The sequence below is a fragment of the Magallana gigas genome, chromosome 6 (assembly GCF_963853765.1).
Source record: "Magallana gigas chromosome 6, xbMagGiga1.1, whole genome shotgun sequence".
Classification (NCBI taxonomy): Eukaryota; Metazoa; Mollusca; class Bivalvia; order Ostreida; family Ostreidae; genus Magallana; species Magallana gigas.
In genome coordinates this window covers 1,171,879-1,193,574 of record NC_088858.1, presented here as the reverse complement: position 1 = coordinate 1,193,574, position 21,696 = coordinate 1,171,879, and the positions used below count along the sequence as shown (strand labels likewise).

General features: G+C 37.0%; 2 protein-coding genes across 7 annotated transcripts; both read left to right on the top strand.

The window, feature by feature from the left end:
• The first annotated feature begins 797 nt into the window (after nt 1–797).
• On the top strand, nt 798–3,360 carry LOC105343817 (piRNA biogenesis protein EXD1). Of its 3 annotated transcripts, none has more exons than XM_011451306.4 (7): nt 798–992; nt 1,592–1,746; nt 1,997–2,124; nt 2,206–2,283; nt 2,473–2,586; nt 2,695–2,810; nt 3,027–3,360. In XM_011451306.4, exons 2-7 carry the CDS (start codon nt 1,638–1,640, stop codon nt 3,235–3,237), a joined length of 756 nt encoding a protein of 251 aa, XP_011449608.3. In that variant the 5' UTR covers nt 798–992; nt 1,592–1,637; the 3' UTR covers nt 3,238–3,360. The 3 variants fall into 3 exon arrangements, with proteins under 3 accessions (XP_011449608.3, XP_011449609.3, XP_011449607.3); XM_011451307.4 differs by having other exon boundaries at nt 798–1,002; XM_011451305.4 differs by lacking the exon at nt 798–992 and adding an exon at nt 995–1,136.
• A 1,943-nt stretch (nt 3,361–5,303) lies between these two features.
• LOC105343818 (SH2 domain-containing adapter protein F) lies at nt 5,304–21,637 on the top strand. Of its 4 annotated transcripts, none has more exons than XM_011451309.4 (6): nt 5,304–5,760; nt 12,179–12,296; nt 15,130–15,915; nt 17,090–17,219; nt 19,591–19,710; nt 20,041–21,637. In XM_011451309.4, the coding sequence occupies exons 1-6, from the start codon at nt 5,677–5,679 to the stop codon at nt 20,219–20,221; spliced, it is 1,419 nt and encodes a 472-aa protein (XP_011449611.3). In that variant the 5' UTR covers nt 5,304–5,676; the 3' UTR covers nt 20,222–21,637. The 4 variants fall into 4 exon arrangements, with proteins under 4 accessions (XP_011449611.3, XP_011449610.3, XP_011449612.3 ...); XM_011451308.4 differs by lacking the exon at nt 5,304–5,760 and adding an exon at nt 8,072–8,411; XM_011451310.4 differs by lacking the exon at nt 5,304–5,760 and adding an exon at nt 9,540–9,697.
• Nucleotides 21,638–21,696: the final 59 nt, after the last annotated feature.

Genomic DNA, 21,696 nt, shown 5'->3' with positions numbered 1-21,696 from the left:
TAAGACGTCCTGGTGATAAATGACAATTCCGAGTGGATTACTAACATCTACAGGAATATCTATGCACGGTGTCCGGATAGGGTCATTTATAAAGCTATCTATGGTGTCTGGATACGGCCATTATGTTGAAGCTCAACAGTGCGTTGGAAAGCAACCACGCCATTGCGTAATCGCAAAACGCACTGTAGAGCCAACACAACAACACTTAACTGGTCGTCGTGTTACAAAACACATTGTTGCGCCGTCAAACAACATGCCATCGTACTATTATAATAACTTAAGCGTTATGTGGTGTTATGTTGTATTGTGTTGTGTTTTGTTGTGTTAGCGCGACGGCGCCTGGTGTGCAAAGTTGCGTTTTGTAGGAGGAGGGGGAGGGGGGGGGGGGTGATCGCGTTATTGGGCTTTCGTTATATAGCCTTATTCAGACCTGCATGTATATTCCTTTATTTTCCATTCTTGTATTCATGTCTTCATGTAGCATTCCCAGCAGACCTCTCTCTTAGTGCCGTCTGTCAAACGATTTCCTCTCCGTCATGAAGCGCCGTGTGTGTACAATTAGAGGGTTTCATTGTGGCAAAGTGTTTATGTTTAGTCGAAGACATATATATACATAACCATTCCTCCGAGTACAAAGTTTGCTTTGCCGATTTAACCTGTAATTATACATTCATACGATACACTCTCACGGCCAGGCCTGAATGTTTTCTGAACAAATTATCCTTGAATAGATCTTAATAGTTTTTCTCTTTTCTTACTAGCATTTAAATATATAACGACATCTACCCGGCATTATGCAGCCAGTAGGGGGCTTTGGCGCTGACAATTTAAACAAACGCTGTAGACTTACCTGTGTTTTACGCTTTCACTCTCTGGATATTTTTTGTCGATATTTCTGCAATAAATGGACCCGCTTAGACAGCGCCGTGTTTATTAATATTTCATCTCTCGCAGAAAGACTGGCCGATTCCCTAGGAACAGAACATTGCTGGGTTAGAGCAGGTGGGTGTAGATATCAGTAGGTATATACAGGTATTACCTGGAGAGCATTATCCCGCGTTACGTAAGATCGATTGTAGTTGATCAAAAACGAGTTAGAGATTACAGGCCCAATACTGCGGCCCTTCCTTAATCGGGTAAGTGTTTACATCTATGTGCTATGGTGAATTATAAAAAAAACATTTTCTGAATTCTCTATTAACACATTAAACGACCAATCTCTCTCTCTCTCTCTCTCTCTCTCTCTCTCTCTCTCTCTCTCTCTCTCTCTCTCTCGTCATATAGATGGCAAGATACAATATTACAATGACTTTGTCCGTGATATTTTTGCGATTTGTCAGGTGTTAATCATGTATATAATGATGGCAATAAATAGATACAATGTTATAATGATAAAGAATTTGACTAGCAGAATGTAATATGCCTATTAAATTCGAAGTGTTGAATTTCCTGAAATGATTGAAATTTTACTAAATGATACATGTATTTATTATGCAATTTTGAGATACATGTTTTAATTCTGGGGTTTTATTTTTAAATACATGGTCAATAAACGTGAGAGTCAAAATCAGTGAAATGACTTTATTTTTAGCTATGGTGACTAGATACAGGTCCTGATTGGTTCCTGTCGGCTCATCATGCCTCGGATAAATGTAGTGTCAACTGTCCCAGGGGCCGAATCGGTGGTGAGACAATTATTATGTGAACCCGTTGTTGCAGTTTCATGCCAAGGAAAACGCCATATAAGTAAGACCACGAAGATATACTACAGTATATAGTATTTGTGTGGATCATATCATGATAATTAACTATGTGAGACACCAAACTGATGCTTTCTAAGTTTAACATCTCTAGCATTAAATACATTGTCAACATATAAGTAGCATTTAATACTTAAAATATTAATTTCTGAGACAAGTTATAAGTGTAACGGATGATAGAAAACTTAAAATGATATAGAATTAAATTGTCATGCTTCTGGGACCTCTTTATGTAGATGAGCTGACCTCCATCACCACCCGCGTCCATTCTGGGGCCTTGTACGTGTTCGATGTGAAATCGTGTCCAACTATCGTGCTAGCTGGCGGACTGATAAGGTTATTCCAGTCAGTGGAGCTAGTAAAGGTGGGGCATTCTGTTCTGTAAAAGTAATTATACAAAGCGATCACAAGGTTTCCGAATTAATTAATAGACTTTCAATTTCAGGTTTTTCATGACATCAGCATAGACAGCAAATTTCTCCACCCGTACGGCATTACAATACGCAACTATTTCGACACTCAGGTAATACTCTACCTCCCCCCCAGTTTTACATTTTTATGAAAAGGATCCCTTTTTGAATTTTTGAATTTTTAGACAGATCAGTTGTGCCCCCCCCCCCCTGGTTTTTTTCCTATCTGATGTTATCTCAGTGTCTCAGATAAGATCGCATTCACCGATATCTAATCCTGACTCGTCTTGCATTGTTCAAAGGTCGGTTACTCTGTTCTTCTGGAGCAAAAGGGATTTCCCCCAAGAAAGATAACTCTGCCTCAACTTTGTAAGAAGTACCAACTAAATCTTCCGGTTCCCGATCCCCAGGAACAGGTAACAGTTTGTTCTTCAGGTGCAAAATCCGAAGTTTAATTTTATATTTGTTCTAAATTTTTAGGGAGTGTCTAATTGTATATTTTTGTACACCGTACAATGTTTCAGAAAAGAGCCCTGGAGGATGTCAACTATTGGGCGAAACGTCCCCTGTCGCGGCCCATGCTGATCACGTGCGCCGCATCGGTGATGGAGCTGGAGACTTTGTACACCTGTCTCGCCGGGTAAATTAATAATAAACCTTATTTATCTGAACCTGAAATATTTAAATCAATCCCTCGTAAATACAGCTTGTAATTAATGTACATGACCTTATATAAGGATTTTTACTAGGCTTCGTACGTCTCTCTCTCTCTCTCTCTCTCTCTCTCTCTCTCTCTCTCTCTCTCTCTCTCTCTCTCTCTCTCTGGATTTCTATTTTCCTTTATTTCCTCTTCCAGTCAGTTGGATCCCGACATGTGGGATTGGTTTGACTGTATGAGTGAAGAGAATCGCCTCGCACTGACCCAGAGGGCACGGATCCAGTCAGTGAAGTCCGCCCGGAGAACGGAAGAATTTCTGGATCACCTGTACGAGTACCCCATCACGCGGTTGACGGAGGAAGAACGACAACTCTTGTCTGACTCGTTCCCGGAGACGCATATTTCCTAACCTGTGATCAAATAATGCAATAATAATATTACTTTTTAATTTTGATGCATAATATTTTAATGAGAAAAGATGTCTTTGTTAAAAGAATTGTAAAAAATGAATTAAAAACTTTTAATCCTCTAATTGACTTAGACTGTGAACAATGAATTATCAGAATGACTTAAATTTCAATGCATAATACATGTATTTGACCTTGTGAGTTTCTGTTTTAAAGGGGCATAAACATGAACAATACCGGTATATTATAAGAATATCGATGATTTCTTTTCTTCAAAGAATTATGTAGAATGGAATAAAACTCGCATTCTTCTTAATTAATTTAGATTGTGAACAATGAATTATCGATATGAGTTTTTAATTCCAACGCATAATATTTTGCCTTGTTAGTTTCTGTAAGAAAAAAAGGCAAAAACTTAAACAATATATAATTAGATTAGTGATGTTTTTTTTACAAAGAATTATGGAGAATGAAAAAAAAATGCATTCTTCTTAACTTAGACTGTGAATGATGAATTATCAATATACTGTCAAGTTTTAGTGCATAATATGTGAGTTTCTGTTTGAAAAAAGGCTATATACTTGTAACTAAAATATCGTTGAATTTTTTTTATAAAGAATTGCAAAAAATAAAACACATAAGTTAGTATTCCTCAAACTTTAAGAAATATACTTTTCATTTTAAGTGTCGTTAACAAGTTTAGAAAAAGTTTCCCGAACCTGCACAAACCGATGCATTCTTAAAAGATGTAACATACAAGTATTTTTGTACGATTTTACAAAAATTACGCAACTTTAGGGGAAAATATAATTAACAAAATGTATTGCATATTTTATGTATATGAAAGTTTCTGTCGTATTCGAACTCATGATCTGGCTGAGGTTGAGTCAGTAGTGTTATATCCACTGGGCTCGAACGTGACAAAGTTAGACAAGTCTATATCGATGTCAACAATTCCTTTAACACGTGAATATCCGCGTTGTGATGTACTACTGTCTTTAACAGTTATAAGCACGCATGTGGAGGACCCTTAAAGCAATCGAGGCCAAACTATTTAAGATTTTATTTCACTGAATAACGGGCGTTTATATTTGTTTTGCAAGTTCCTTAAACCTGTTATATGAAAATAAAAAAAATCAAAACCGTAACATTAAGAGAGCTGGATGACCTTGGCCAGTTTTAGACTTTATCAATCTCTAAAAATAGAAGGAAATATTCCAATTTTGAACCTAATATAATTTGTTGCATAATTTTAAGTATATCTGGTAATATTTTGAGCACCGGGCCTTCTTACATCACCAGAAGGATTTCTATGCTGTGGGTGTGGAATTCAATATTGTTTTGATTTTTTTGCACAGGATGACAACAATAAAATTGAAATAGTTTTCACCCATTCAAATACAATGTATGAATATAAAGAAGTTTTTAACTTATTTGATAAAGAAATAAAAATCACAGCTATACAAAAAAATATTTCCTACATATATAATGCAGCTCATATTGCGTTAAATAATTTTGAGGTGCAAAAGAGGATGAAGTTTCAACGAACGAACAAAGACAGTTATATTTTTTTATCCTCATTCCAGCGATTTCCTTGTCTTAAATAACAAACATCCATAATGAAATCTCTGAAGACGATCTTTTAACAAACATTCACAGTAGCCCACACGTACACTGTGCTAGTCCTGCAGATCAAAGAGCGTCGTTGTTGCTGGCTTTTTAAGTTGACAGAGACCCTCGTTAATTATATTTAAGGAGAAAGACGCCTTATCCTTAAGGGGGTTCAGCTCTTCCTTCTGTAAGGCCATTGTCTCCCTCATCATTTATCTTTTGCAAAAAAAAAGGAGAAAATTAAGAATAAATGTATCGTCAGTAGACTTCATATCTTAGCTGTGTACCGTGGCCAAATCCCTGGCCTCTGTGGTCATCCAACTGACAGCAACCCCGACCCCGACACTGGAGAGCTCCTCAGCCGCCGGGCGCCATTGGAGTGGGCGGAGCCCCCGTCTCTCACTTCCTACATGTGTCATTAATTGAATGTAGAGATTGATATTGAGAGCAGTCTTCCTCCGGATGTCTCACTTACTGGTCTCCGCTGTCAGTTTTAATGTGTCCATTTAAGGATGTGTATTTCTTAAAATATCATGGATTTTTAATATGTTGTTGTCGGTGGTTAGAGTTAAACCGTTGCAGCGGATTGATTTCTTCAGCGATATTTTAGCACTTTTTCCACTTTGCACAATTGTGCAATCTCCGTATTTTTATTCTAAAATGATGAGACGGGAGTGAGAAATAATCGCACACACAGAAAAATTGTGTAGCTTCTTGCGGAAACTTTTCCTGTGTGCTCTAAAAAGAACTTCCGACGGAGATAATAAGATAAAAGGATGAGCCGTTTCCAACCAGCCGGTATATGAGATTGTGTGTGATCCCATAGGATAATGCAGGCACGGAAGGAGCGGGGTAGGCAGTGGGCAGCCCACAGTCGGCGACTTCGGCTAGGCAGCGATGCCCAGGTCGGCGAGGTAAGCTTGCACACGTCGTGTCTGTCCGGTCAGAGAGAGAGAGAGAGAGAGAGACAGACAGACAGACAGACAGACTTTGACAGATGCAAAGCACACCCCAGTCTTTGAAAAGAGAAATATTAAACATACAGTACATTGCACTCAGCCACGGTAAGCTCTCTCGATCTTGATACGGCGATCGGACCTTCGAGGTGCCAGTTAAGGTCAAGGTTAAAATACTTCGACTCAGAAAAGGGTGAGCGATATTCTGACTTTTGAGACGGTGGCAGTTTTACAGAGCTAGGAATTTTGAAAGACGTTGCTAATTAAGAGGGCTGGGTGGTGGTGGCCATTTTCAGGGTATATTGATCTCCTAAAGAAGAATAGTTCTGACTTCTGTACATGTATAACGATGTAAGGAAATGTTAAAATGTTAATGCTAAAATATGTGGTAATTTTGTTAACACAATAAAAGTTTTTAGCTTAACATATCATACTTGAAAATGTTTGGTAGATCTTTTGGTTAACTTGTTGACCATCCAGCATCCTTAAGTTTAATAAGTCAAGGCTAGCTACAAGTGACTACAGCATCCTTAAGTTTATAAGTCAAGGCTAGCTACAAGTGACTAGAATTTTTTTTAAAAGTCTCTGTGAAAAGTTTACATTAATTGTGCCGAGAGGGGAAGATAGCGGCGAGCCTTAAAAAAGTGTAAAATTAAAAAGAATTCAATTTATTCCTAACTAGGCCTGTATTCAATCAGGTAAAAGAGTCCAGAAAAAGGGAGGGAGGGGGTATGTAATATACATATCGATTCTATGTGCATCTTTTTAATCTAAATAAGCTATGGCTTTAAAGTGTGCCCAGTATTTGCCACTCAAGTGCCAAGTACAGCGAACATGTTAATGAGAACGCTCAACTCACGACCCCCCCCCCCCCTCCCCTCCCCCCCCCCCCCCCCGATTGATCACTTCACGTAATAGCTTGTTGTTACTTTTGATTTGAGTAGCCTTCCCTTGTTTGTGACTCTAAATAGAGTGTCCTTATTTACCAGATACATATAACTAAAAATAGCATTGAAGAGATATGTCCTTGTTTAGGACAATGTCATTATGAACAATATAGTAATCTACATTGACTGACACATCCCAACATACAACAGAGCAGTATGACCTTGACTGTGACATCACAACATACAACAGAGCAGTATGGCCTTGACTGTGACATCACAACATACAATAAACAGAGCACTATGACCTTGACTGTGACATCACAACATACAACAGAGCAGTATGGCCTTGACTGTGACATCACAACATACAACACAGCAGTATGGCCTTGACTGACATCACAACATATAACAAAGCAGTATGGCCTTGACTGTGACATCACAACATACAACAGAGCAGTATGACCTTGACTGTGACATCACAACATACAACAAAGCAGTATAGCCTTGACTGTAACATCACAACATATAACAAAGCAGTATGGCCTTGACTGTGACATCATAACATACAACAGAGCAGTATGGCCTTGACTGTGACATCACAACATACAACAGAGCAGTATGACCTTGACTGTGACATCACACCATACAACAGAGCAGTATGGCCTTGACTGTGACATCACACCATATAACAGAGAAGCATGTGTTTTACTTTTACATCACAACATATAACAAGGAAGCATGTGTTTGACTATGACATCACAACATATAACAAAGAAGCATGTGTTTGACTATAACATTACAAAGTAAGACAGAGAAGCATGTGTTTGACTAGAAGCATGTGTTTGACTATGACAGAACAACATATAACCGATGGACACGTGTTTGACTATGACATCACTACATATAACAGAAAAGCATGTGTTTAACCAGGGACGGTATATATACGTCCCTGGTTTAACTATGACATATCTGCATATAACATTAGAGCGTGTGTTTAACTATGACATCACTACATATAACAGAAAAGCATATGTTTGATTTTCAAATCACTACATATAACAGAGCAGCATGTGATTATAACCATGACATCGCTATTTGAAAGATGTATATTTCTGTATAGGTATAGTGAATTAAATGAATCGACAGCTATAGATTAAGTTAACTTTATTTACCTATTAATGAAATATACCGAATAGCCAGTAAACAGAGGATATTTGACATTTCATAAATAATTGTTATTTATCCAATTTTTGAATTTCGCGCCAAATCAAATTTTGAAATTATCCAATGACCTTACATTTCACTTTCTCTGCGGCGTTCAAGGAAGGAAAAATTTTTAACTTCCTGGAATAGAGATAATATGCGATTGTTAAGTGGTAAGGCAGAGTGAATCAATAAGTAATGTTAACAGGAAGTCCGCTGGATGCAGACGATCGTGTTTATTCGGAGCCTTTCAGCCATCTCCCACCATCTGTTCAAAAAGCAATAAATGACAGTGAATTGTTTAAGAAGAATAGGCCTGTTCGCAGCAGCAGAAATCGAACAGCATTCAAAGACTCCAGAACCTCAGCTCCTTACACCGCCGAGGCAAAGCCCACTAAACACGATCCGTCTGCCTGCCCCTCCCCCGAGCATGAACCCAGTCCGGAGGGGGAGGGGCCGCTAACACAGTGCTCTAGTTTAGGTGGTGATGGGTTGTCCCTTGTGTTACCTGAAGAAAAGGTACACCAGGTGTTCATTGTTGTAACCAGTAACACTACTTAGTACTGTATCTTGATCTGTAGTAATACCCTTAGTCAGTAGTGTGTTCAATATAGCTAATTTGATTCCTTGAAAGTTTGTGGAATGATGAATTACTTGTACGTTACATTAATTACTTTCACATTTAATGGAATGTTCTGTTAACTCCTGGTGACCAGCAAAGACACAGTGATGAAAATTTCTATCACGTAGTTATGATGATTCATGTACATTGGTATTTCATCATTAAAATGCTTTAAAATTCATTCTGTCAGGTGTGTCACAAATTATTGATAAAAGGATGCATGCTGATTTTAGCGGGTCTGTTAACATTTGATACATGAATAAATATTAGAATTCAAAAAGAATTAGAAAAATTCTTAAAAGATTACCAAGTCAGCATGTAATTCATCTGTCCACAAACTAGATGTTTATAATTTGTAGAATAATCAGTTAATCACGTATCAAGTTTTTAAAGATTACATCTAATGACCAGATCTATTTTTTCTTAACTTCAGTGTTTTTAACCCTATGTCGAGTTTTACAAATTGTAGCAATAATCTAATACATGTACAACTGTATATAGATTTGAGTTTTGTCCTCCATCAATCAATGATGATGAACAGATTTTTGAAAGTTAACCCCTGACTGTTTGAATTTCGGTCAAAAACGTCAGATTTTACTTTATGAAGGGGACTGAATGGTTTATTTGTACTGTTGGGATTTTGAGTGTGTTGATGAAACTCGGTAAATAGTTCAATGAATCAGATATGGAATCACATGATGTTTAGATTGTTGCGACACTCGCAGTGAACTGAGATGACATTTCAGATAGAAGGTTGGTACGTCACTGGGCTTGACATTGTAAAGTGGCACGGAAGATGGGAGAAACATGCTTTCATGAAAGTTTGCATCATAACAACATCCCCTCGTATAGAACACTTAGCTGAAGTGTTTGTGGCTGCTCGTACCGGCCGACTTCAACAATTCCACAAACTTACTCTCGTCTCATACACTTCATGTTTCATAAAAACACCAGAGCAGTTGCACTAAGAGTATTTTCATCTTCTTTTTTTAAATTTAAGATTAGTAAGCCACATCTAAGAATAGAAAGATGATGTCAGGCACAGCAAATTATATACCGGGGTACACTTGTAGGTTTGAGTTTTTACTTTGGTCTGTACATACAATCACTTCAGGCAACAGAAATGAAAGGAAAGAGAATTGTTGGATTAAGTTTTGTGCCAAGATGTACGTGTAGTTATAAAGTAAGAAATATTCCTTTATATATATCTATAGCTTTCATAGTTGATGAATTATGTTTTTATTTTACCGTACTTCTGTTGTTATGAAAGAAGTTGTTTGGAGAAAAAAAGTGATAATTTCATAAAACCAGGTCTTTTCAACATTTTAGGAAGGGTCAGTCTTAAACAACCTCTTTATGCAACTTATTCCAAGTAATGAAATTGTAAATGCAGATTGCAAAAAGGAATTACAAGTTCAGGTCACTGTTAGGTCCAACTTCCTTGTACAAGTTAAAAACTGTGAATATTTTTTTATACAGGCCCTGAACTTACAAAAATCATTGAACAATATAAACATGTTTTGTTATTATTTTTTCCCTGGATGAGCCGGACATAGATTGAGGATGTAAAAGTTTTTGCTTCCTGCAGGTGACTCTAAACGACAGAGCCTTGCTTTGTTACCCCTTTAGTTATTCTTTCAGTGTTATCCTTCATGTTATATCTTCACAAAGCATTTTGTCAGTGCACCCTCTGAGAAAAATTTGTTTACAATTTGAAAACTGTCTTGTCAGTTTCATTCAGTTTATTCTTTCTGAACCCTCTACAATAAGAATTAGTTTGTACCATTAAAAAATTTTAAGTTAGAGATACTTTATGATTCAAAGTATATTGTTAATTGAATGCTAGCAAATACAAGCTTCAAGAATAACTCAATATTTTTTACATAAATGTTCATTGAAAAAATTCTTAATCAATAAGATCACTTTTCTTGTGACTTTGAGTTGAAAAAAAATCTTTAATTTGACATTGATAAATATTAAGTAGTGAGAGTATTTTTGGTTATGAGGATTGGAAATGCCCCATTTAGTAGCAAGGACCAAGTAAAAAAGTGAGAAATAATTGTATACAAAGTCCCTTTATAAATATCTTTGTTCAATGAGTCAGCAAAGAATATATGTTTTGATTATCTGCCATCACTTTCAAATGTTCCCAACACTTTTCCCAAAATTTTTGTTGTGTAATTTTTGGAACAGACTGTGAAGTGAAACGTACCATGAAGTGTTTGTCCCCAGACTACAAAGTACTTCAGAACTCTGTGGGGGTAATGGTACAAGATTAGTAGATCAAATACGTTTACATACATATTGCGTAATACCTCAAGGTCCCTCCATCTGCCCATTTGTTTCTGAAACAAATTTTTTTTTGTCCCTTTCATCGTGTTAATTGGAAATGCCTTTTCACACAAGGAAATAGATATATGGGGTTCAGAAGTTATGACATATGAATATCATAGAAGTGGGTCGGCGTTCTTCCTTGATTTTTTAATAGTTGTGTTAATCAGAGATTACCATGGCTATTAGGAGGCCTCTATCTGTGTCTTTTCCTCTGAGACCACAGGTAATTTGATCTGTAGATTTGATTGCTGGATTAAGTAAGGAATGGGACCAGATTTTGTAGAATAATTATAGAAACTGTAATATTCTCTGTGTTGTAAAAAAATACCAAAGAGAAAACAATAACTTGTTTAAAATGTCAGACATGACATCCTCTTATTACGAGGCTTTTTAATGAGGATATAGTGATCCGATTCTGTGTGCCCTACTTCATCCATGATTGTATTAGCTGTTCATTTTTATTACATTCTTAGTAATATTTGCGCAAAACAATTTTTTGTCCAATTGATCTATAATACATCAAGCACGGCTTAATTAATTTGTACTTTATTTTTCTTGATGAGCTGCTCAGAGCAAGTCATCAAATGACAACCTTGTGATATAGCCCAGATTTGTGATGAGTTTTCAAGGGTTTGATCCACTGTTATGACAAGGACCCTCTCTATGGAGAGTAAAGAGTTATATAATGGAATTCTTTTACACTTAGAGTGATCTGCCCTTTGATATAGATAATATTGAATGAAATGCAATGAGTAGTGTATGTTATTATCTTGAATTAATATATGTATTTTAATCATTTCTAAGACCTTGATAAAGTTATCAAATACTCAAAATCCACATTTGAGTGATGAATTTGTTGTCCTTGAATTATATATAATATTCTCGAACCCGAATTTTTTTTTTTAGTGAACAAAATTATACACAGTCGAGTATTACACTAGTAGGGGTTCTGGCAAGCATTGTCGCTTGACTTCTTATTGGTATCTGTTGCCATGGTAACCAAGAATTAAGATGGGCATTTGGGATGTTGTCAATTTCAAACTATAGAGAAACATTGGTGGAGAATCATTACCTTCAGAATGTTAACATGGAAACTGCTATATATTTTCGAAATGTGGTTTTTTTTCTGTAAAAGCCCTATTTGGTTAGTATGGAAATTGATGTTGCTAGCTATTATTGTATTTACAACAAACATATCAATTATAAAAGATCTGCGATATATATTATCCACCAATTAGTAGGCGTACTCTTCTAATATTCACCATATATCTTGTACAATACCTGCTTCCTCCTGTTGCACTGTTTTGTATATTTGTGTTTGATCTTATAGGTGAGTCTGGGTGACTATGTGCTCCCCCCGGACAAAAGAATGGAACACCTGCAGGGAATCCCACGATGCAGTTCGGCGGAGTACACGGAACCCTACGAAACCAGTAAACTGGTTCATGGTACATACCTATGTTTAACACTTATAAATAAATTGCAGTCTGGTGTTTTCCATACCAACTACTTATACTGTCTTAAAGAAGTGAAGGGGTCATATTTTTTTTGTTCTATATAAGAAATACATCTATAACCAAATAAAAAAAACCCAACCACCATTGCTATTTGACTGTGGCCTTTCGGTGTTAAGTCAAGCATTCCTGGGAGATACAAAATTTTATTATAAATAGAATTGACCGTAGAGTTCCTCTTTCAATCAGGTTATAAATCAGTAGACCATTATCTCTTGAAGTGAAGTGATTTTGCCAACATTAATAACTTAAATTTAAATTTCAACATTGATATTACACATATAAATGTCAAATTAGTCTGAATTTTGTGCAAATCATACTTTTGTCAGGATTATTTCTCCCTCAGTAGTAATTGAGATACTTATCTTGTCCATTTTAGCTAAAAGGGCAATAACTCTTTATCATTGATTTTTAAATCAGTGTTAATTTTACTTACCATTTCCTTCCCCCACTGATGTTAATTGGGCTTGTGAAGCATGACACAAGGGGTTACCATGATTCCATAGAGTCAGCTGTCATCACGACCCTGGAATGACCTCTATGTGACATGAAGGTCAAATCCCACTTTGTATCTATATATATAAACCAACTGATCAAGAGATCAATTGAATTGTCAATCTTGGTTTTCAGGATGAGCAGGATGAATCACCATTTAATGCACTTGGGCTTATTCTTCAGACACGAAGAGCTGTAGAACTTAAGAGTGATGTCGTAATCCTGCACTCTTTTTCTGCCATATTTAGTTTTGCTCCATAAATAGGTTCAAGATCCTCAGATTGGTTTTTGATTTAAGGAAGAGATTTAGTTTTTATTTCCTTGCAGACAGTTTTCCCTGATTGTAATGTAACATTGATTGCCAGGATATTTATGCAATATGACCTTGTACTAAAGTCTATACCTGTACTATGACCTTGTACTAAAGTCTTTACCTGTACTATACAACATGTTCAGTAGAAAACATTGCCAGTCATAGATGAGTAACCTTTTCATTTCCTATATGATACTACAGTTACTGGCCGGTTGTTAATTACCACACACCCTGCTATAGCGGGATCAAGTATCGACATGCTTAACTTCCTAGTACAATAGTAAAAAATTTTGATATTTGATCAAATTACAAGTTTCACTTCAAATTGAAATAAAAGTAGTAAAACATGTACAATGTACGCTGGTATCAAATATCAGTCATGTGTATATGACCGGGTCCAAACTCCGAGTGGTGAGCATGGATCAATACATTACAGTTACTGTGTAATATACCAGTTTGGCTTCCTGTCAATTGACCCCATTGTCATATAAAAGAGGAAAGAAGGGTGGGAGAACAGAGTGAAAAATCAGACCCCCCACCCCCCAGGTCTTTGATGATAAACCCCTCCCCCTACTTGCTAACCCCCTTTTCTTTACTTGTTTAGCGGTTGGAGGTTTAATTCATTATATTGTATATAACACTGGTACTTGTACTTGAAGACTCCGGAAAATCCCCTTGATGGCCCCACATTCCATTATTTAACTACAATTGGGTGATGACTATATGTAGGAAATGCTCCATGTAGTCAGTGTGTTTGAATTTTTGTAGGACGAGCTATCCAAGGGTCTAGGTGGGTATAACAGGCATGTATATACTGGAGGAAGGGGTATTGTAATTCTGATAATGTATGATTTAAAACTTTTTGAGAAATTTACAGTAAATGATCCACAAATGAAAAACAGTGCACCATGCATTATATTTCTTTTAATGGAAAAAAATGTTAAAATCTTTACTGTAAAACAGGCATAAGATCTATATACTCTTGTGGGTGTTTAGTTGACTTGATTGCCATAAATCTGCCATGGGTTGTTAATTGTCATTAGGCCTATTTGTTATTTGAGAGATTGGGATCTGAGTCAATATGTAGACATGTATTAACCATAAAACCATTACATCATATGAGGAAACAAATCAGGTGGGAGGGAATTACCTGTGTGTCTGTCATGGTCATTGACTCGCTCCAGTCAAGCGTGACAATGGCTGTAGGCCGTGTATTAGTAAACAAGATGTATTCATAATCAATGGGTCGGAACCAGGCACGATTAACATGTAGGAAACTGTACTGAAACTGTCGGAACCTCATCGCTGAGAGAATACTTCCCCCTGATAGGCTGCGGGTCACACACTTGTACTGTGCTGATTTTCTGGATATATTAGCCAATATTTTGAACCAAACACTCCTCTGGTAAGCTTTTTGGTGGTCTGTTGGGGAATTATTGTTATAAGTGCAGTGTCTTGAGGGTAAGACTAACAGATTTCTCCTTATCACTAGCATTGGAATACTGGGTTGATTTTTTGATCAAACACTTCCTTAATTAATACTGGTACTCTAAACAGACTGAGTTTGATAAATATTTGAGTTTTTGTTATTTTAATTGAGAAATATTTCATGACTTAACTTCTTTATTTGAATGGCAGTACCTTTTTATTTAAATCAACATAAAATATATGTTTATAATATAGTTATATAGAGAGTATAAGAGTTTGGTTGGGTATAATTGATATACATGTATAAAGCAGTCAATCGGTTCATTTCATATTGATCATCAAGGTAAATGGCATTTAAAAAATGTCATTGCATAGCCTCAGGGTACCTACTGTGCAATGTGTGATTAAAGGTTTATTTTTAAATGGAATTCAGAAGATCAAAATGTCTTACCCGGTGGTTGGTATAACAATAGGAGAGTTTGAGCAGCAAGTAGGCTGTCTGTGACTCACTGTGTTTATCTTGTTTTGTAGCGATCAGAAGAGAAGGTGGCGGAGCAGGAGGAGGAGGTAGTCGAAAGTCGTCTCCCTTAGAGGACAAGCCCAGCGGGTATTCATTGGCCCGCTCTGTAGGTCCAGTAAGGACAGAGCCCAGCGTACTACACAGAACCCTCTCAGAACCCTCAGGAGGGACCCCAGAGGACGATAATTCGGCCGTGTATGATCATCTTGTGACCTGGAAGTTGAAGGAATCTGTGTCCCCTCGGTCGCCCACCTCCCCCCGGACTCCGGTTATACCCCAGTATGAGGATCCGTGGGACTCCAGGGGCAAACAAGAGCAGTTCAACCAGATTTGTGAAAAGGCAGATCTAGTGTCTAGGAAAAGTCAACCTACATCTCCGACAAGTCCGAACAAACCAAGCCAAAGGATGGATGTTTACGAGGAAGCGTGGGATTCCAACTTCAAACAAAAACAATTAGATGCTAAGCTTATGGAGGCCCGCCGGGCTAGTGAATCCAAGCCCAAGGGCAGATACGAGTATGAGGAGCCCATGTCATCAATCTCCACCAAAAAATCCTCTCCGGTGATGAATCGTAGCTCCCAGAATTCCGAGCAAGTGTATTCTTCTAACTACGAACAGCCTTGGGATTCGAAGCAGAAGGAGTTAGAGGAGAGATTTAGTCGTGTGGGGATGTCAGGGGGACAGGTGCCCCCCGGGAGCCCCCCACCCCCAGACTTTGCCCCACCCCCACCCCCTCAGACGTACGAAGAAGCATGGGACATCCGACCACATTCTAAAATTATCTCTCAGGTGTCGTGTAAGTATCAGCTGCCATACAACATCATTGCTCTGTTGTAATGGTTACTAGTTCAAATGTTTAGCTCAAAGTTAGCATAGTTCAGTGATTGTGTTGGTTTGCATTAGTAATTAAGAATAAAGAATTTCCTGCTATAAAAGACTTAATGTGGACCATAAAGTTGTATGTGCAGTCATCTACGAAATACAATTAAAGGTCTTTATATGATATTTAAAGAGTCAGTTTTAGTTCCCATAAATCAACATTTTATTAGTTTTTCAATTAGCATGCTTTCTAATTCAACTCACTAACAGTGTATTGGTCAGAAAAACATGGAGTGCAAGTTTGGTTTAGGAAGATTTTTCTGATAGATCATTGACAAAAATATAATGTTTGCCTATAAACCTGCTGTCAATGTTTTCTTAAAGAAAAACTGTTCCATGATAAGCAGTTTTATGCATAATTCACAAATGGGCAGAAAAGAAAATCTTTATGATGTATTACTTCTAAATTGAGGGTAATGAGATCATATTGAAAATCATAAAAAAAAAATCTGAAGTATATTTATCAAAAGTTACACAATTTATAATAAAAGATTAAGATATTAAGTTTAAAAACTAGGATGCTTTGTTTTAAGAGTCCATTTGAGATCCTTACTATATACCGGTGCATGTATAGTCCTTTATATTATGAGCCCCCTACTTACTAGCCATTTATTAGAATTTTATGCCTTTATGATTTACATAATATTTAATAATTCAATAGCTATGCTACACATTCTGATGAGTATAGTACATGAATTAACCATGCTGTTCTCATCAATGTATTCCATGTTTCTTTACTGGAAATCACAGTGAAACATGGTTACAGTGAGAATGGTTGTAATGAACTCATGCTAATAGCAAAGAAGGTTATAACCCTCTGATCTGAGAAATTATAAATTAATTGGATATAACTAACATTTCTAATGAATCAAAATCGCTCGACCCTGGCACTTGGCTATAACCCTGTTTTACAGTACATTGTTTATTTTTGTAATGAATACATACCAGGCAATAATAAAAATGAATTGCTCAAAAATCTTATTCTACATAATGAATCTGTCATAGCCCATTTAATTACAGCCGTCAGTATGTAAAATACTTCATATAAAGATTGTGATTTCTGTGTTGATGTATTATTATTGTCATTGCAGCCACCCCTAAGGCTCCAGATCACCCACCCCCACGGAGGACCAGCCCCCAACTGTCACAGAGTATCCCCCCTTCACAGTCCAAATCTCTGGCTGAGCCCATCGACCCCAAGCTTCCGCTGGACATACAGAAGTAAGTGTAGTAATATAACCAAGTACTGGCTGCCATAATGGCTGCCATAATCTCCATGTTTATTGTAACACCAAGCACTGGCTGCCATAATCTCCATGTTTATCGTATCACCAAGTATTGGTGGCCATAATCTCTGTGTTTTTCGTATCACCAAGTAATGGCTGCCATGATCTCCATGTGTATCGTATTACCAAGCGCTGGCTGCCATAATCTCCATGTTTATCATATCACCAAGAAATGGCTGCCATGATCTCCATGTGTATCATATCACCAAGAAATGGCTGCCATGATCTCCATGTGTATCATATCACCAAGCGCTGGCTGCCATAATCTCCATGTTTATAGTATCACCAAGTAATGGCTGCCATAATCTCCATGTTTATCGTATCACCAAGTACTGGCTGCCATAATCTCCATGTTTATCGTATCACCAAGTAATGGCTGCCATAATCTCTGTGTTTATCATATCACCAAGTACTGGCTGCCATAATCTCCATGTTTATCGTATCACCAAGTAATGGCTGCCATAATCTCCATGTTTATCGTATCACCAAGTACTGGCTGCCATAATCTCCATGTTTATCATATCACAAAGTAATGGCTGCCATAATCTCCATGTTTATCGTATCACCAAGCGCTGGCTGCCATAATCTCCATGTTTATCGTATCACAAAGTAATGGCTGCCATAGTCTCCATGTTTATAGTATCACCAAGTAATGGCTGCCATAATCTCCATGTTAATCGTATCACCAAGTACTGACTGCCATAATCTCCATGTTTATCGTATCACAAAGTAATGGCTGCCATAGTCTCCATGTTTATAGTATCACCAAGTAATGGCTGCCATAGTCTCCATGTTTATCGTATCACAAAGTAATGGCTGCCATAGTCTCCATGTTTATAGTATCACCAAGTAATGGCTGCCATAATCTCCATGTTAATCGTATCACCAAGTACTGACTGCCATAATCTCCATGTTTATCGTATCACAAAGTAATGGCTGCCATAGTCTCCATGTTTATAGTATCACCAAGTAATGGCTGCCATAATCTCCATGTTTATAGTATAACCAAGCACTGGCTGCCATAATCTCCATGTTTATTATATCACCAAGTACTGGCTGCCATAATCTCCATGTTTATAGTATAACCAAGCACTGGCTGCCATAATCTCCATGTTTATAGTATAACCAAGCACTGGCTGCCATAATCTCCATGTTTATTATATCACCAAGTACTGGCTGCCATAATCTCCATGTTTATAGTATAACCAAGCACTGGCTGCCATGATCTCCATGGTTATAGTATAACCAAGCACTGGCTTCCATAATCTCCATGTTTATCTGTAACAGTGCTGGGGACTTGCTGAGCTTAGACTCCTTGTAAGGGGACTCAATGATCCTTGCTTCTGTAATGCCGTAGTATACCTTTTGTAATACAGTAGTGTAAATTACTTCATAGCTTTTTGTAATACCATAGTGTTAATTACTACATACATGTATATGTAACATGTACTGGCAAAATATATTTGGGGGTTTGGGGAGGGGGGGGGGGGGGGTTAGGGGGGGTTACCCCATTTACAGGATAATATTTTTTTGCTAATGCTGCAATTTTCCTTTAATTCTCACTCTTACATGTAAAATAGAGTCAACATTGCATGTGAGATGTCAACTGTTATTGGATAAGGACATTTCATTGCTGAAAAAAACCATATCAGAACTTCCCATTAGGTTAAGTTCTTTTTTATAAGTGGTTAATTATATCTAGGTTTGATAATTTCATCACTTGACAGCATACTTTGTGTGTCAACAACAAGATGTTGGTTAATTGGACACAGCTGTCTGTGATATACGTTTATATATCAGGAACTCAGTTTAATCCGCAAATAAAAAGGATATGATTGAAAATTATATGTGGTAAAAATTGTTCATAGCTAATTATTATACTTATTATACCTCTACTTGTTGTAGCTAAAAATCTGTGATCAAAGCTTTTCAATTTATTGATATTAGACTACAATAGGTTTATGTGTATGTGGTTTTATTTCCTGGACTGGTATTGTGGAATGTTACAGGGAGATACTCGGCAAACTATGCTGTATTGTTAACATTACGGTCGATTTACACTGACAAATTCTTGGCTCACTCTGATTTTTCGTCGTTTTACATGAGGAAATTGAAGCCTTGTACTTTCAACATGTTACAATGTCTCCAAAATATTGAACAACAAACAAAATGACTTTGGTCTTATTTCTTGTAGATTAAAGCTCTTAACAACTTAGAAATTCAAAATTTCTATTTAATATCTTTTCTGACATTAAGTTGTTTGTATTCCTTCATGCTAATAAAGACCTCTTTTTTGGACATTTCAGATTTTACCACGGTGGAATTACCAGAAAGGTTGCCGAGGACATGCTTCGTGTTCACAAAGAAGGCAGTTATCTGGTGCGGCGCAGCGAGACCCAGAAAAATGTCTTCTCCTTGTCACTCAAGTAAGTACACATAATAAAACTATCAGAGAAAAATGGCAGACTGGGGAGGCAGGCAAACTAAGGGTGGGATTTCCCTGTTGCCCATTTATGCACACTAAAACACAGTTGCATCGAACACAGTTATATTGTATACAGGCTTACAGCGATTTCAGTGTCATTCCTCTAATTAATACACATGACACACCAGAGAAAATGACTGTGAAGAGGGAATTTTTTCTTCATTTAGAGTATTTTTTTTATCATCAGTGCACCTCCCATAACAAATCCTAAATGAAACAATTGTATTTTCTTTGAATGTTTGAAACTAACCAATAATCTGTTTTATTGTAGGGGAGTAGGGGGCATTCCGATGCACCTGAGAATAAGCCTATCCCAGGGGGAGTATGTACTCGGAGAGAACAGCCAGCCATTCCCGACTGTTCCAGAAATGGTGGCATATTACACACGACACGATTTACCAGTCCAGAATGCGAGTCATATTAAACTGCTTCATCCGATCGCTCGACCATAGCATGACCTTGACCTAGATATTTGACATTGGTGCTTGTAGTTGTAGAGGTCGTCTGATTCCTTGACGTATTGTGGGAGTTAGTGTCACTGCGTGGCGTTATCAACTCATCCCTTTCCCTGCCAAAGTGTTCCATTATCCTCTTTGTTAGACTTGTTACTGAATAAGTTTCTTTGTTTTGTATGTGATTCAATTCATTTTAGAAGAACTCCTGAAAAAATATGCAATGTTTTTAAATGGACATATTTCAGTTTTTTATAGACTTGTTGAGGAAAACTTTTAACTCATTTTATGCAACAAGCTGTGATCATCAGTGACTGTATTTTATATGTGTACACCCTAACTTTTATACCATTATTCCTACACTTCCTCTGGAAGATTGTAGAGTTCAGAATTCGTTCCTGTATTATTGTTCAGTGTGAATGAATGTACCTGTGTTTATCTGGGACCAACGTAGGAAAATTATGCAGAGAATAAATGATGGATCACCATACTTAAATGAAGGGGCCATTAGCCAACAGAGTTTCCGGCCAGCAGATGTAGTGTTTTCAGTACAACAGGATGCTAGAGGGAGTTAACAAACTGAACTGTTACTGTCAAACTGATGAACATCAGACTTTTAAACTTTGCTCATGCATAAATCTGTATATCACGCTAACCTTAAGGATGTGCACCAGAAATAGAGCAATCAGAAGCATCTACTTATATTTGATTATGGATCTTGCAGAATTTTTGTATGAATTTAACATCAAACCAATAAACCTACATTAAATTATTTGGATATATGCAGTAAGCCCAGTCTTTAGTGATTGAGATCAGTTTCTGCTGTGTGATTTTTAATGTTTATAAATGTATGTAATTTTTAGTTCGATTGGGCTATTCAATATGTATTATCTCAATTATTCATGAAAAATACAACAATACTCATATCATGCATATTCTGCCATTTCAATGTCACCTGGCAATTGGAGAGGATGATGGGAGTTTTGTGTGTAGAGGATGCTGGGATACCATCTCTGAGTGTTCTCACTTATCAGTTCTTCTGTTAAGTTAAACAAATGATGATTACGTGACCCAGAGTTTGACATCATCACTAATTTTGCAATCAGCTAGAAGGGTATTTTCAGCTTTGTTTAAGAATCTGATTGTGTATCATTCAGTGATTTTATTCTTAACTTGTTAAAGAGTTTTGTCAGGAAAGCCTGAGTTACGTTTCCTTCGTCAGGTTTTTATTATTCATGCATGTGATTAGTCAGGCCTTGGCTGTACTTCCTGTTAAGTGTCAAATACTCTCTTGTTGATAAACCCAAATGTTTAAAATGAGCTTTAAGTTGATTCTGATGAATTTTTTTTTTGCCAAACATGGTCATTTTACTCATGAAGTGTATTTATTCAAGTGGAAATAAACATAAAACTTGAGTTTATTTTTTTATTTTGTTTACACTAAATACTTCCTACGCAATCTTATCTTTGCATAA